At 36.7% G+C, this 13,793-nt stretch overlaps 2 protein-coding genes across 3 annotated transcripts in view; both read right to left on the bottom strand.

Annotated features, from left to right (window-relative positions):
- LOC121314916 (R-spondin-2-like) overlaps window positions 1-1,523 on the bottom strand; it is a 56,429-nt gene extending 54,906 nt beyond the window's left edge. The window contains exons 1-2 of one of the 2 annotated variants that reach the window (XM_041248661.1): window positions 967-1,523; window positions 210-558 (exon numbers count right to left, since the gene is read on the bottom strand). In XM_041248661.1, coding sequence (XP_041104595.1) covers window positions 210-303 — 94 coding nt within the window. In that variant the 5' untranslated portion in view covers window positions 304-558; window positions 967-1,523. Of the gene's footprint in view, window positions 1-209; window positions 559-806; window positions 934-966 lie in introns of those variants that run through there. The other variant, XM_041248662.1, reaches the window with a different exon arrangement.
- A 6,859-nt stretch (window positions 1,524-8,382) lies between these two features.
- eif3eb (eukaryotic translation initiation factor 3, subunit E, b) overlaps window positions 8,383-13,793 on the bottom strand; it is a 48,212-nt gene continuing 42,801 nt past the window's right edge. The window contains exons 11-13 of the mRNA XM_041248660.1: window positions 9,470-9,572; window positions 9,240-9,374; window positions 8,383-8,581 (exon numbers count right to left, since the gene is read on the bottom strand). Of these exons, the coding sequence (XP_041104594.1) occupies window positions 8,546-8,581; window positions 9,240-9,374; window positions 9,470-9,572 (274 nt within the window). The 3' untranslated portion in view covers window positions 8,383-8,545. The remainder of the gene's footprint in view (window positions 8,582-9,239; window positions 9,375-9,469; window positions 9,573-13,793) is intronic.

The raw sequence follows: 13,793 nt of genomic DNA, 5'->3' as shown, positions 1-13,793 counted from the left end.
ATTTGCTCTCAACTAATCTTAGTAAAAAAATGTTTAAACAAAAGACAGTAAATGATAGTGCTCACTCCTGTAATGTTCTGACAATCTGTTAATAGGTATGTTTTGCTGTTTAATAGACACGATCCAGACCCCACAGAATATGATACAGAAACGGTATGATATGCAAGTGACAACACTACGAGTTAACAGAAGTGCAAAAGTGTACTAACCTCTCTTGCTCCTTTTCCAGCGATTCGACTGACAGTGACTATACTCCACGCAGTTGAGGACAATAAGAGCAAAGGAGAAAAGTCGAAACTGCATTTGGGCGGCTGTATTTCCTCTACTTAGAAATTGAAAATGTGTATGCCTCTTCTTTATAGAGAGAGCGTGCTTTCTCCAAATTTTCTGTTGTAATATAGCCTTATCCAGAAAGCAGGCAGAAGTTCAGATAGAAGTCTCGATTCCAAGGTGTCACGCATTAGATGGGGGGAGTGAACATATCTTCACACCTCTTGCAAAGACCATTTTATGATGTGGGAAAACGCTTTGCCGAATTTTAAAGCATCACTTCTTATGCTGAAAAAAGAGAAAGTAACAGGACAGACGTCATTTGAGATCACAAGGAATAAAAGTAATCAAATTAGAACCTGAAACTACTTGGTGTGAAAAATGGGTTTGATCACAAGTTCAACAAGGTATTCGGTCAATTACGGTTATTTACGTGCATTGTTACGTAGATAAAGTTACAACATCTATATTTAAATACAACGTTTACACGCGCAGAATCAAACGTAGCAAATTTAGGAGCATTATATTTATATTACCATTGTAGTGCCATCAGTGGATACCTTGAATATTTACTCGCAGTGATGACCACAAACAGATCCATTGTACCAGTATTGTTTCGAGAAATATATAACGAAAAGCGCAGTCAATATAATCATAACCATTTAAATAAAACTAAATACTTAAAAAAAATAATACCTGCATATATTTTGGATATGTCCACTTTTAAGTATATAACCCCTTTCAGAAATCCAATGAGTGGCTGGGTCATACAGCATCCCTCGTATGAAGTTAGGGCAGAGGGACCGGTAAACCTATTATGTTTAAAAAATAAATAAAATAAAAAATCTGTTTATCTTGCACGATAGCTGTTGAGAAACCGATGCTTTTTCAAGACGCGATGTTCTTGTCATAAATTGCGGTTACAGTTGCTCTCCACTGAGTATTTTGAAGAAACACGAAGGCTTCACTGATTGTAGTTGTTACATCTGCGTTCTGCTAAGGCTAAGTACCACTGCTGGTCCTGATGCTCTGGGTCTACTTTTTCTATATAACCAGTCCTGTGACGTGATGCTTTAAGATCTGTGGGATTTCTCATTTCGAGCCCCTTCTGGCCAGCAGAAGAGTCACGATTTTTTTTTTTTTTTTTTTTTTTCCCCCTTCAAGATTTTGAAGATGACACATGCTGTTTCTGGTACCACATCTGTAGTACACTCACTAAAAAGGACCCCTATAGGTCCTAGCGCCCGCTAAGTTTTCAAAAATATAGCTGGATAGTCAAGTTATTTTTTAAAAATGTGCACTTTTTTATAATATATAAACTGTATACTGACACAATAAAAACTTATACACGTTTTCTATAAGATTATATAGAGATATATATATATATATATATATATATATATATATATATATATATATATATATATATATATATATATATATATATAAGTGTGAAGTACAGCATAACTACCTTACATGCCGCTATAAAATGTTTTTTTTTTTTTTTGTTTTGTTTTTATTTTGTGCGTCTACTTTCTAAATACTGATTCACAACAGTCTAACTTTGCCCAACCCTCGAACCCTTGAGGAATCATACATTTGCACCAATGCATAAGCAGCACATGCGGTGTCAATTGAACTTAATAGAAAATATGTGCTATTTTGAATGTACACGTTCAAAATTACCACGTATCCATAATGTAGTCTACTGTCGTTTATTCTTTTTTGGATCGCTTTAGATATTTTTTGTACTAATCATTGCAACAGATAAGGGTGACGCTGAAATATTACACACAAAGAATAATCTTAAAAAGAAACTGCTATGATGCCATGAACTCCAAGTCTGGTAACTTCATTAAATAGTCATGCTTGTCAATTGTTATTCTGGCATTAACCAAGTGATTGCTGTGTTAATTATATCAACACATGCTTAAGGGTAAACTTCCAGTAAGCGTAACATGTGTTTCTGAGATTTCGTTTTTTAATGAAGACCAACTTTATAAATAGCCACGTTTTACACACAGCATACAAAATGACAAGTGTCGATAAAGCACAAAACTGTAATTATATTGTAATAACTTTGAGCTTGCTGTAGCTGTGCTCTGGAAGGTTCTGTCACCCAAGGTCAACAGTTCAATGAGGCAGGTGTTCGTGGACGTCGGAGATTGGAGAACCCCCACCCCCCCCAAGTGGCAACACTGTTTGGTTGGCAGATTCAAGGGACGAGATGCTGTAACTTTAAGGGATCGAGAGCGGGAAGCCGTGTCTGCTTGGGATTGGTGGCTGGTGCACCTGGGGCGTGCCCTGAACACAAATCCACAACGGGACTACAAAGGAGTCGAGACTGCATTGAGTATCTGTAGCACCTGGACGGGCTACTGTATGCTTAACTCACACGCACTCAAAAATAGAAAATGCTACCACATTGTTTTCGTCGTTAACCTTTAATATGTAATTTAAAAAAAAAAAGTGAGGAAAAAACAGAATTTGTGAATTCATGAAATACTGAGCAAAATATAAATGCGTATTACCTTTCAGTTCAGGCAGAGAACGTCGGGTTTAATAGCCAGTAGGCCGCAAACAAACGGTTGAAATAACAATGTTAGTTTAGCGAGTTTGGTTTGGAGTTAAGTTTAGGAGTTATGTGTACATCGATATGAGGTGGCAAGGACTTAAGTTGCGCATGGACAAAAACATGGTGTTCAATTTGTTCTTTTGAAAGGGAAAACTTTTTTTAAAAATAAGATTTGCCAGAGACATCGCGTTTAAGGCTAGTAGTTCTCCCCGTTCTCCCCCCCCACCCACCCCCGCACCCCCACACCCCCACACACAGAGTGGCGTATATAGATTCACGAGGGTTTGCTTAAAATTGTATCCTGCCCAAAGATAACTAGTACAAGAACATACAAAGTTACAATAGTTATAAGCGATTATTACTTAACATTACTGGCTTCCAACATTTGAGAACCGGAACCATTCAGACACGAGCAGCTGATACAAATCAATGACAACAATTACAATTTTATAGTAGTCCAACTAAATTTGGAGGTAAAAATGTTAAAGAGAAAACGTCTAGTTGAAGCAGAACATTTTTTCCTCAGCATTCCATACTTTACGATGTCTTAAACTTGCTGTTTGAATAATATTATTATATTTTAGCCGCTATGAAACAGGAAAAAAGAAAAAAAAAGTTACTTGCGAATCTTGTTTTATACAGCTGCAAAGTAGAAACATTTTAAAGTGGGCATTGGAAAATCCTGAAGGGGTGCACCTGTAAAGAAATACAATTTGTTGAAACTGTGTTCCTTCTTTGACCACTAGGTGTGGCACTTCGTCTTTCAATACACACAGCGGCAGCTCTCGTGATAAAGAACTTTCAATGTGACATAGAAAAGCAACTAAAATCTCACACAAAAACAAACAGTCAGCAAACATTAAGAGACAAGGTACATTAGGAGCAGGATGGTTTACTTTGGAGTTGAAATTAAATGTCCAATGACCAGACCAATATCTGTCTGCTGTTAACAATCTAAATCTGGGAATATACAAGCCTCTGGGGCATGCAGAGTAGTTCCAAGGGCCACACAGTATACATTATTATCTTGATACTACAGCAGCATCCCATAGAATTTCTCTCTCTAAAATCATACAGTTATGTAGCTTTATTTTGAATTGTAAAATGGCGTATTAAAAAAAAAAAAAAAAATTTAATTTGTTTCTTTAAAAAAGTTGTGAAGTTACTTTTGCCAAGAAGCGTGCTGTATATCCATTCATAGAATAAACACAAAGTCATATATAGAAAAATGGAAACATTTTAGTTTGACATACAGATGGCTTCTAATCCCAGATTCTGATACCATCATCAATAATCTGTTAAATAATGCCCTTTGTAAGTTTCATCACCACTGCATCCAAGCAATTTTGTACATATGAAAACATGCAAGTGCAACATATAGTCTCCACATAACCAGATTATGATACTCAATAACTTGTGCCAAAGAAACCCCTTAACACGTTTGTTCACAATTAGACAATATGTTGTCAAACTATCACATCCATACATAAGAAAGCATAGGTGCTTGAACTTGTGCATACAAATAAAATGCTGGGATCTTAAGCAGAGAGAATGTTTGTAAATGAAAAGGGCTGTGTGCAGTCCTGGAGCTTCATTTGCAGGATCTTGCAATGATGTCTTATTATTTTTCTTCAGCATACACAATGCTAATTAATTAAATATTTTTCTCAATAGAAGTGTGTTGTTGGGTTAAACAAAACATAAGGGTAACAGATTAGCACAAACAATTTCATTTAAATCCCCCCCCCCCCCCAGGTTACATGACAAAAAAGGTTACATGATTAAAAATCTTTTAATTAACTTCCTTGGGTCATGTCATTTGACTGCCACTCTAGTCTCACATGTCTGTGTTGTGAAACGGTGGCAATTTTCAGTCATTACATTTCTTCAGAAGGACACTTGCTGATATTTAGATAGATGGTGAAAGACCAAGCTCTCAAAAAGAACCACAATGGTTAAATACATTAGAAGGAAAAGAAGTCAGGTTAGCTTCACAAATATCAGAGGAACAGTACCTGTGTTGACAAAAGTGCAGTGATGTAATGGTAGCCTTTAGACAGTCAGTGGCATGAACTTTTACCTGTGTGTGGAAAATCTTCTCTTAGCACAGTAGGTAAGATACTTGAGTAGTATGTCGAAATGCAGTTAGATGTGTGATACCTACATTGCCTGGTGATGTAAGTGAAGACAGGGACAGAGGGTCAAGCCAAACACAGTAATGTTGTAGTGGTACTAGAATTCAGTAACACCAATTAAATTCATCAAGAAACAGCATCTCCTTAAGTCAATAATTACTTGAACCCCTTCAACTCTTGATGTAAAAAGGTGCATGGCAGGTACCAGATTTTGAAATGACTTAAAATAACTATAAAAAGAAAATCAAATCAATGATCTCTCTCTATCTATCTAGACACACACACGCAGTGCCTCTAGAAAATCTACACCCCTTTCAAAATTCACCTTTTGTTGTCTTATAGCCTGGAATTAAAATAGTTTAGTTTTTTCATTTATCAACCCCACAACTTCCAAATGAAAGAAAAAAAAAAAATTCTAGAAATTTGTAGAAATTTAATTAAAAATAAAAACTGAAATAGTTTGGTTGGATAAGTGTCCACCACCCTTGTAATAGCAATCTTAAATTTGCTCAGGTGTAACCAATCACCTTCAAAATTACACACCAAGTGGCCTCCACCTGTGTTAAATTGTAGCGATTCACATGATTTCAGGATAAATTCAGCAGTTCCTGTAGGTTCCCTCTGCTGGGTAGTGCATTTCAAAGCAAAGACTCAACAATGAGCACCAAGGCACTTTCAAAAGACCTCCAGGACAAAGTTGTTGAAAGGCACAGATCGGGATGGGTGTATGTGTATATATATATATGTATATATATATATAAGGCCTTGAATATCTCTTGGAGCAGTCAACACGATTATTAAGAAGTGGATGGTGTATGGCACCACCAACACCCTTTGTAGATCAGGCCGTCCCTCCAAACTGGATAACCGAGCAAGGAGGAGACTGATCAGAGGCTACCAAGTGGTAATTTTGCAAGAGCTACATGCTTTTATGGCCAAAACTGGTCAAAGTGTGCATCCAAAGCACTCCACAAATTTGGCCTGTATGGTAGAGTGGCAAGAAGGAAGCCATTGCTCAAGAAAGCTCACCTTTTATCCCATTTGAAGTAAGCAAAAAATTCTGTAGCCACATGGCAAAAAGTTTTGTGGTCTGACAAAACTAAAATGGAATTTTGGCCTAAATGCAAAGCTTTATTTTGGGCACAAACCCAACACATCACCCAAAGAACACCATCCCTACTGTGAAGCATGGTAGTGGCAGCATCTTGTTATGGGGATGTTTCTCATCGGCAGGGACTGGGGCTCTTGTCAGGATAGAAGGGAAAATGAATGGAGCAAAGTACAAAGTCGTCCTTGAGGGAAACCTGTTGCCCTCTGCAAGAAAGCTGAAACTGGGACGGAAGTTCACCTTTCAGCATGACAACAACCCAAAGCACATAGCCAAAGCTACACTGGAGTGGCTAAGGAACAAAAAGGTAAAAATGTCCTCGACTGGCCCAGTCAGAGACCCGACCTAAATCCAACTGAAAATGTGTGGCATGACTTGAAGTTTGCTGTCCAAGGAACTTGACAGAGCTTGAACACTTGTAAAGAATGGTCAAATATTGCCAAATCTAGGTGTGCAAAGTTAGTAGAGACCCATCACAACAGACTCACAGCTGTAATTGCTGCCAAAGGTGCTTCCACCAAGTGTTAACTCAGAGGGGTGGAGACTTATCAAATTATGATCTTTCATGTTTGTGTTTTTAATATATAACTTTTCCCCTTAACAGTGTGGAGTATGGTGTGCAGATAACTGGAAAAAAATCCTTATTTAAATGCTTGAAACTCTGAGGCACTCGCACAACAAAATGTGAAGAAAGTTCAAGGGGTTGTAGACTTTCTATAGGCACTGTATGTGTGTGTGTGTGTGTATATATATATATATATATATATATATATATATATATATATATATATATATATATATATACACACACACACACGTTAGATATATATATAATAATATATATATATTATCTATATATGATATATATATAATATATATATATATATATATATATATCTTACTGAATGGCGGGTACCGGCACAGTGCACACACTCCCATGCATGCGCCAGTCTAAAACCTGGAGTTGACACAAAGATAGCAGCGCTACAGATGGGAGGATTCATTTCTTTGTATGAACTGCAGAAGGTAAAATTAGTTCGAGGCAGTTACTTTTTGAATCCCAGCAAATATTTTGCCTCACTGAAACAAAAGACTACGATGGACTTTCTCAAGGTTAAAAAAAAAAAAAAAAAAAAAAAAAAGACTTACAGTTGTGAATTATTAAATTGTGAGCTCTGAAGGGCTGAACAGCTTATTCCCGTCATATAATGTCTTATAGCTTTGAACTATTTATTTTTTTGGTAGCAGAAAAAGCTAGGAAAACAGGGTTGGAGGTGTATCACACTTTAATTTCGCTAAGAGTAACAGTGTCAAAAGTAACTAATTTAAAACATTCTTCTGTATTTTGTATTGTATACATCTCCAGTAAACACTAATTTGGTTACATTACTAGTTTCTGTATTTTATTCATGCATTCTAATCACACGCAATGGCACCTCATTTATCTGCAGATTTCACACATTTGTGGACCTGTCTCCCCAAGCGCGCGGATAAACTGAATTCCACTGTGTGTGTACACAAAATAAAACCTTTTAAAAAATGTTTTCATTATTTTATTTATATATAGTGCCTTTCATAGTAGACCACCATCACAAAGAGCTTTGAAAGATACAAGACTAGGGTGTGTGAACCATGCATCAGCTGCAGTCACTTACAACAACATCTCACCCGAAAGACGGAGCACAAGGAGGTTAAGTGACTTGCTCAGGGTCAAACAATGAGTCAGTGGCTGAGCTGGGATTTGAACCAGGGACCTGCTAGTTACAAGCCTGTTTCTTTAACCACTGGACCACACAGCCTCCTTTGGTTTTCGATCTTGTATGTTGACGTATGTAGTTTGCCGTAATAGCAAGCAAGTTATACCAACATAAAATAAAAGTAAACAAGTAATACTGCAAATAAACTGTATCAAAATTAAAGTATACATCTCCTTAGATCACAGATGGTTTGCTTCTGTATCTTCCACCATTCTTCTCAATGCACTCAGATGAAAGGGATTTTTGGACAAAATGTGATTGGATAAAAATGTCAGCAGACAAGCCCCCCACCCACAACTGCAATAAAAGAAAAGCAGCATTCCATAGCACCAACACAGCCTTTACAGCACACTGCTAAAGATCAGGCTGAAAGAAACCCCATAGAATAGATGGCAAACCTTGACGTACGCAGGTACAGCATGTTACCGTGCTCTGTGTTTTGAAGTACCCGGAGTGGTTAAAACATTCGAAAAGTTGTTCAAAAAGTACAGTTTATATTATGTAAAAACAAAACACACAATGCATGAACATAAACAATTCTGTTGACTCTTTTTATTGACAGTAATTTGTTGAATGCAAGACATGGTCCTTTCTAAAAACAGATGCAGTATAAGAACTGAAATTTGGAAGAAAAAAAAAAGAACACTAAGATTACCTTGTGGCTAATGTACCACTTTTTAAACATTTCAGATTTTTTTTATTAAAATCCTGAATCTTGAGCAGCCCAGTTGGGCGTCTGTAAAACAAACAAGAAAACTTGGTATTATATTCACATTTAAAAAAAAAAAAAAGATTTAAAACAACAAATAAAACAACAACAATTTGGCAAATCAAAACTTAAAGGCAATTTTAACTACTTGAAGAACCATGTCAACATGCTAGACTGCAAAGTAAAAGCTTCATATATAATTGCTTAACAGCCTGTGGACTAAAAGATCTAAAAATAATGTGTAATTTGTTAGCAACTAGTTTCTCCAATTGCTGGATTTCTTAAGAGTGCTTTTATAATATTAAATTAAGTGTACTGCTTTTACAACAATAACAAACAATTTAGAAGGTGATTTAAAATTTCAAAAGATACCTACTGCAATAATGCATAAATTGCTACAGCTTCTTATATTGAGCATTGAAGTAAAAAAAATAGGCTATGCTTTTAGTGTACATTCTCCATAGCTGACTTACCAATTAAAACTGGTTCATTTTATGTTGAGATGTCAAAACTTTAAAAGCAGATGTTCAGTACTACAAACATCTACTATATAAAATCAGTTAGGAGTAAAGACTAACAAAATAACTGGCTACAAAAAGTATTTCACATTCGTATTAAATTAATTCTGCATTTAATTTCTGAAATGACTATCTTTCAATTTTAAAATTTAAAACAGTGTTCTCACCTCATTCCGGTTGTTATGGTTAATTTTTTTCTCAATGTTCATTGCCAACATCTGACTGCGGAAAGAAAGGCTCTTTGTCTTTTCAATCACTTGCTGGTAGGGTGATACAGCATTGTTGCCCATAACAACATGACCCTGGCAAAATGGAAAAAGAAACATTCATAATCACTGTTTGAAATGCTCAATTTGAAAAAAAAAAACACAAATGTTCTTAATACTTGAAACCTTACCAGTTTTGAATCTATTTTTGCATCTAGCCTAGCGTTGCGAATTAGGTTAACTATCCATCTCTCAGCCTCTTCAGGTGTCATGTTCAATTTGTCTGCCAGCATGCTAAAAGGTAAAAAGGCGATGATTAAATTAGGCACAACGCTTCTCTTAGCAAAAACCAGATCCGGACGTAATGTAAATGGAAGATTTGTATACATGTCTACCCACTTTAAAAGACTAGGGGAGTCCAGTTTAAACATTAAATGTTAAAGAGTTGTTATTAAATATTTATTTAATGTTTAGCCATTACCAATTATTCTGCAATTCAAGCTTTGCAACTCGCAGCTCTGGAAGTATACATCAGTTCTGACTTGAGTACCCCTAGCATTCAGTTCCTAGCCTCTCAAGCAGAGTGCCAACAACAGCCACTAATCTCATTTTACATAGCACCTGAGCTAGTTAGCATCATTTGCAGATAAACAACAAGTTATCCATATAATAATGACCTACACTCATGGTATGTGGAATACTTTCTTGTATGGTATGCCAAGTTTAATCAAATTCAGACATGTGGTTTACAAAACATCATTAGATCAACCAATCAAGAGTCAACTTTAAAGTACCACTATATCCACATTGCTGGGAATTTCATTCCCCACTGGTAGACAAGTACAGATGGGATTGTATTTATTTTCAGTTAACTCAAAACCATAAATATACCACAACTTACCAGTTCACAGTTAAAGACTAATTTAAAAATGCACACATACAAAACAAAATTATTGCTGGTCTGACAAGGCAATCATGATAAATATTCATTTTGGCTGGAGAAGCAACATCAACCCAAGCAATCAACACTCCTTTTCAGTTGAACAGTGGCAGACTATAAAGTGTTTAGGCCAACTCAATTAGCAATGAATCACTTCACAGCTGGTCATTTTCTTTTACGTACCCCATGACATCACTTTTTACGTAACTTTGCATTCTCAAATGTCGTGACAACCGAAGTTAATCTACCAGCCAAATCTACTGCTACCATCTCAAAATCAAAGCCAACTTTAGTCCTTTTAAAAACAGACAGAGATGTCTAATTTTGGTTAAACAGATTGACATTCTTTTCCCAAGCATCACTGCTGCAGCTGGGCTTCCTGTGGCTTTCCAATAAACTCCTTGAATTTCCTGCTGGACTTCATCTAATTTCAAAGACCTATTAAATCGAAGTCTGTTATTGACAAAGACTAGCATAAAGTCTGGCACTTTACTATACCTGCAATAGCTTACCTGCTAACAAACGGCATAAAAGCTGAAAGACCCAGTTTGTTCCTCATTAACTCACCACTTTCGTCACCATTTTTCAAAAAGCAAGTTACTGTGAGTAACTTGCTAAATAAAACCAGGACACATTTCTTGTCTACAGCCACACAAGCTGTCATGTTGTTAAAGAAAAAAGCTATTAACTCAACAGTAACTCACTTCAGGCTGCACCATTGTGAACCTGACTCCTGCTGAATTTGTGACTCAATTGAGTAATTAACACTCTGAAACTGAGCATTTTGTTGTTGGCACCAAAACAAATACTCAAGGTTATATAACACATTAGCATATGATCCCCTGTAATACTGTCACTATTAGCAAATACAACTCTTTATGGAAAATCAGCTACCAATAAAATAAAGCCATTTCAGAATTAAGGGTATTTATTTATTTTTTAAAATTGTAAGGCAGGGTAACAAATACAAAACGAAAAAAAGACAAAATACACAAATCTGCAGTCTTAACACGTTTTAAAATTGTGAAACATGGCAACACTTCACAGTATTTCTAATGTTATCATGTATCAACTTCCTCCTTTTATGAAAAGCTTGCATTATCTATGCAGACTGATCCTGTGTTTTTGTCCACGATTTAATATGAACTTGCAGGAGCAAAAACCTACCAGTTCCAACGTACTGCAACCTGACCCTGAATATCTGACATCAGCGTTCAGGTAGAGCGGGCTATACCCAGTAGTATTATACATTTGCATTGCTCTGCATAACTTCTGATGTCTTCTTATTAGTTACACAGATCTAAATTACACTCGCATCAGCTCTTGGGTACCGAGCTGAAAGTGATTTCTTGACAGGGGTCAGCAATAATGACTCCAGCAAGTCGGACAAACTTCACACTTTTATTAAAGTCAGGTAAAGTAATAGTTGAATGTGGGGGATGTTACATTCAACACATGTATGCAGATTTCTCATCTAACACATTACAATATGTTGCAAGACAAGAAATCTACATATTCTGTTCTCTATGCAACACTTTTTGTTTCTCATTTTCCAATCAAATGTACAGTAATTACTTTCATTACTACTCTAACCATTAAATAAATCTATTTCTGTAAACTTAAAGTAGTTTATTTCCTAAATATGGACTGACATTAATTTCTATTGTTATATTGCTTGTATTCAATAATAGAATGTCAGATGAAAATCATTCTGTAGTGTGGAGGTAATGGTGAAAGTAAAAGTGGCAGATAGTATTTGCTTGCATTCAAACTAGCCATTTGCTTTTCTGGATGCTCTTTAAAATCACAGATGCTATCAGCATCAAATAAATTATTTGAGTCGCAGAGTCGTTTGTTTCTTTTTAAATATTTATTATTGGAAGAGTGTTATGTGCAGCTTACTACTAAATGTGAAGTACAGTTTAATCCCTACTCCTAGTTTGTCAGTCTTTTTTTGTGGTACTGGCTGTGACTAAAGTAAAATGCATAATAGGATTGGAGTTGTATTCTAGTGTAAAAATTAGGTACACTGAACAAAATAAATAAATAAACACCACGCAACTCAACTTACTAGTTCAGCGTTGCCACTAACCTTTGTGCTCCTTAACAAGTATATCGATCCAATTGCAGGGAGGCTGCCAAAATAAACCATGACTTCGAATCAATTCCAGACTATGTGCAACTTGAGAATCGTACACAGCACTATCATATTCCAGACTTCAACCTTGAATACAGACATTCTACAGAGATGCAAATTTGCTGCAAGCACTTCTCTGTGTAACAATTTCTTACATTTCTATGGTTTATACCTTAAGAGGAGCCTTCCATTTCCTTGCAAACTTCATACCACTGTCTACACATCTATCCAAATAAAATGTATCAAAAAATAAACAAAGTGTGTACTGAACACATGCCACCAATTTGTTAATGACTGGGTCATAGCATCATTCTGTGTATGAAATGAACCGAAATGGAATATTACAGAGGGAGTGGGGGGGGGGGGGGGGGGGGGGGGGGGGGGGGGGGTCCTAAGCCATTTTCTACTTGGTTTCTTGTCACAAACTCCCCCACTGACAAAAGATTTCTTTTAAAAGAGTCGTAAACAAATACTGGACAAATGGTTTATCGTTAAATACATCCTGTGGTGCCGGTGGTGTCTTTTAAAAGATAAAACCAGGTGGTTTTTAATGCTGGGACACCCCTGAGAGAGAATATTACCCCTCAAACACAGCTGACTGGGGGGTGGGGGGGGTGGACCAATAGAGAACACTGGACAGTCTCAGAATGAGGACAGCCAATAGGAAAACACCCCAGGTGGACTCAGGCACAGCCCAAAATAAACAAACAATCTATCCAATCATAGGGGTGAAGTGAGGAGTAGAAAAGGACAAGCGCGACATTCAAACAGGGCTCACGACACAAAACCCAAGGCTCTTGACACAAACAAGTCTGAACTTTGACAATCTGAAGACCCAGCTTGCGACTGGCTTGAACAGATACCGTTTTCAGAAACACTAATATGAAATAACTACTCTAGTGTTTGCCTTGGTGTGGGAGTCCGCAGTGTAAGACGTCTAAAATCCTAGAAGTATTTGTAATCTCTAACTTAACCCCGGTGTATCAACGGAGAAAGAGTTGGATGAACATTTGAAGTCAACAGAGATTGAAATTATATTAGCTTACAGTGCCGGAATCTGTGGTGGAATATCCCAGATATACCCGGATGAAGAGTGCACATTTTGTGGAGGATTTGCTGTTTCAGTGGAATACCGAAATAGTTAATGACCCTTGTTTTTGCAAAGACATTTGTTTAGTCCCCTGGTAAGGAGACACAAAAGCAAAGACGACAGACCCTGGAACCTGGACTTTCTCTGCCAACAGGAAAGCCTTTGAGCACCTGTTTTGTTGAAGACACACATCAGTTGGAGGGGGAGCAAAAGTCAGTTAAATATTTAACACGTAGTGTTTTATCCTTAAGAACCCGAGAATAAGCAGACATTAATCCTTTGCGGTCCTATGTCGGACCAGGTCTGCTATTATAATTCTCATTTTCTAGTCCGACATCAAAAAGACGT

Source organism: Polyodon spathula, chromosome 4 (genome assembly GCF_017654505.1).
Source record: "Polyodon spathula isolate WHYD16114869_AA chromosome 4, ASM1765450v1, whole genome shotgun sequence".
NCBI classification, from domain to species: Eukaryota; Metazoa; Chordata; class Actinopteri; order Acipenseriformes; family Polyodontidae; genus Polyodon; species Polyodon spathula.
This window is presented reverse-complemented; position numbering and strand designations above follow the sequence as displayed.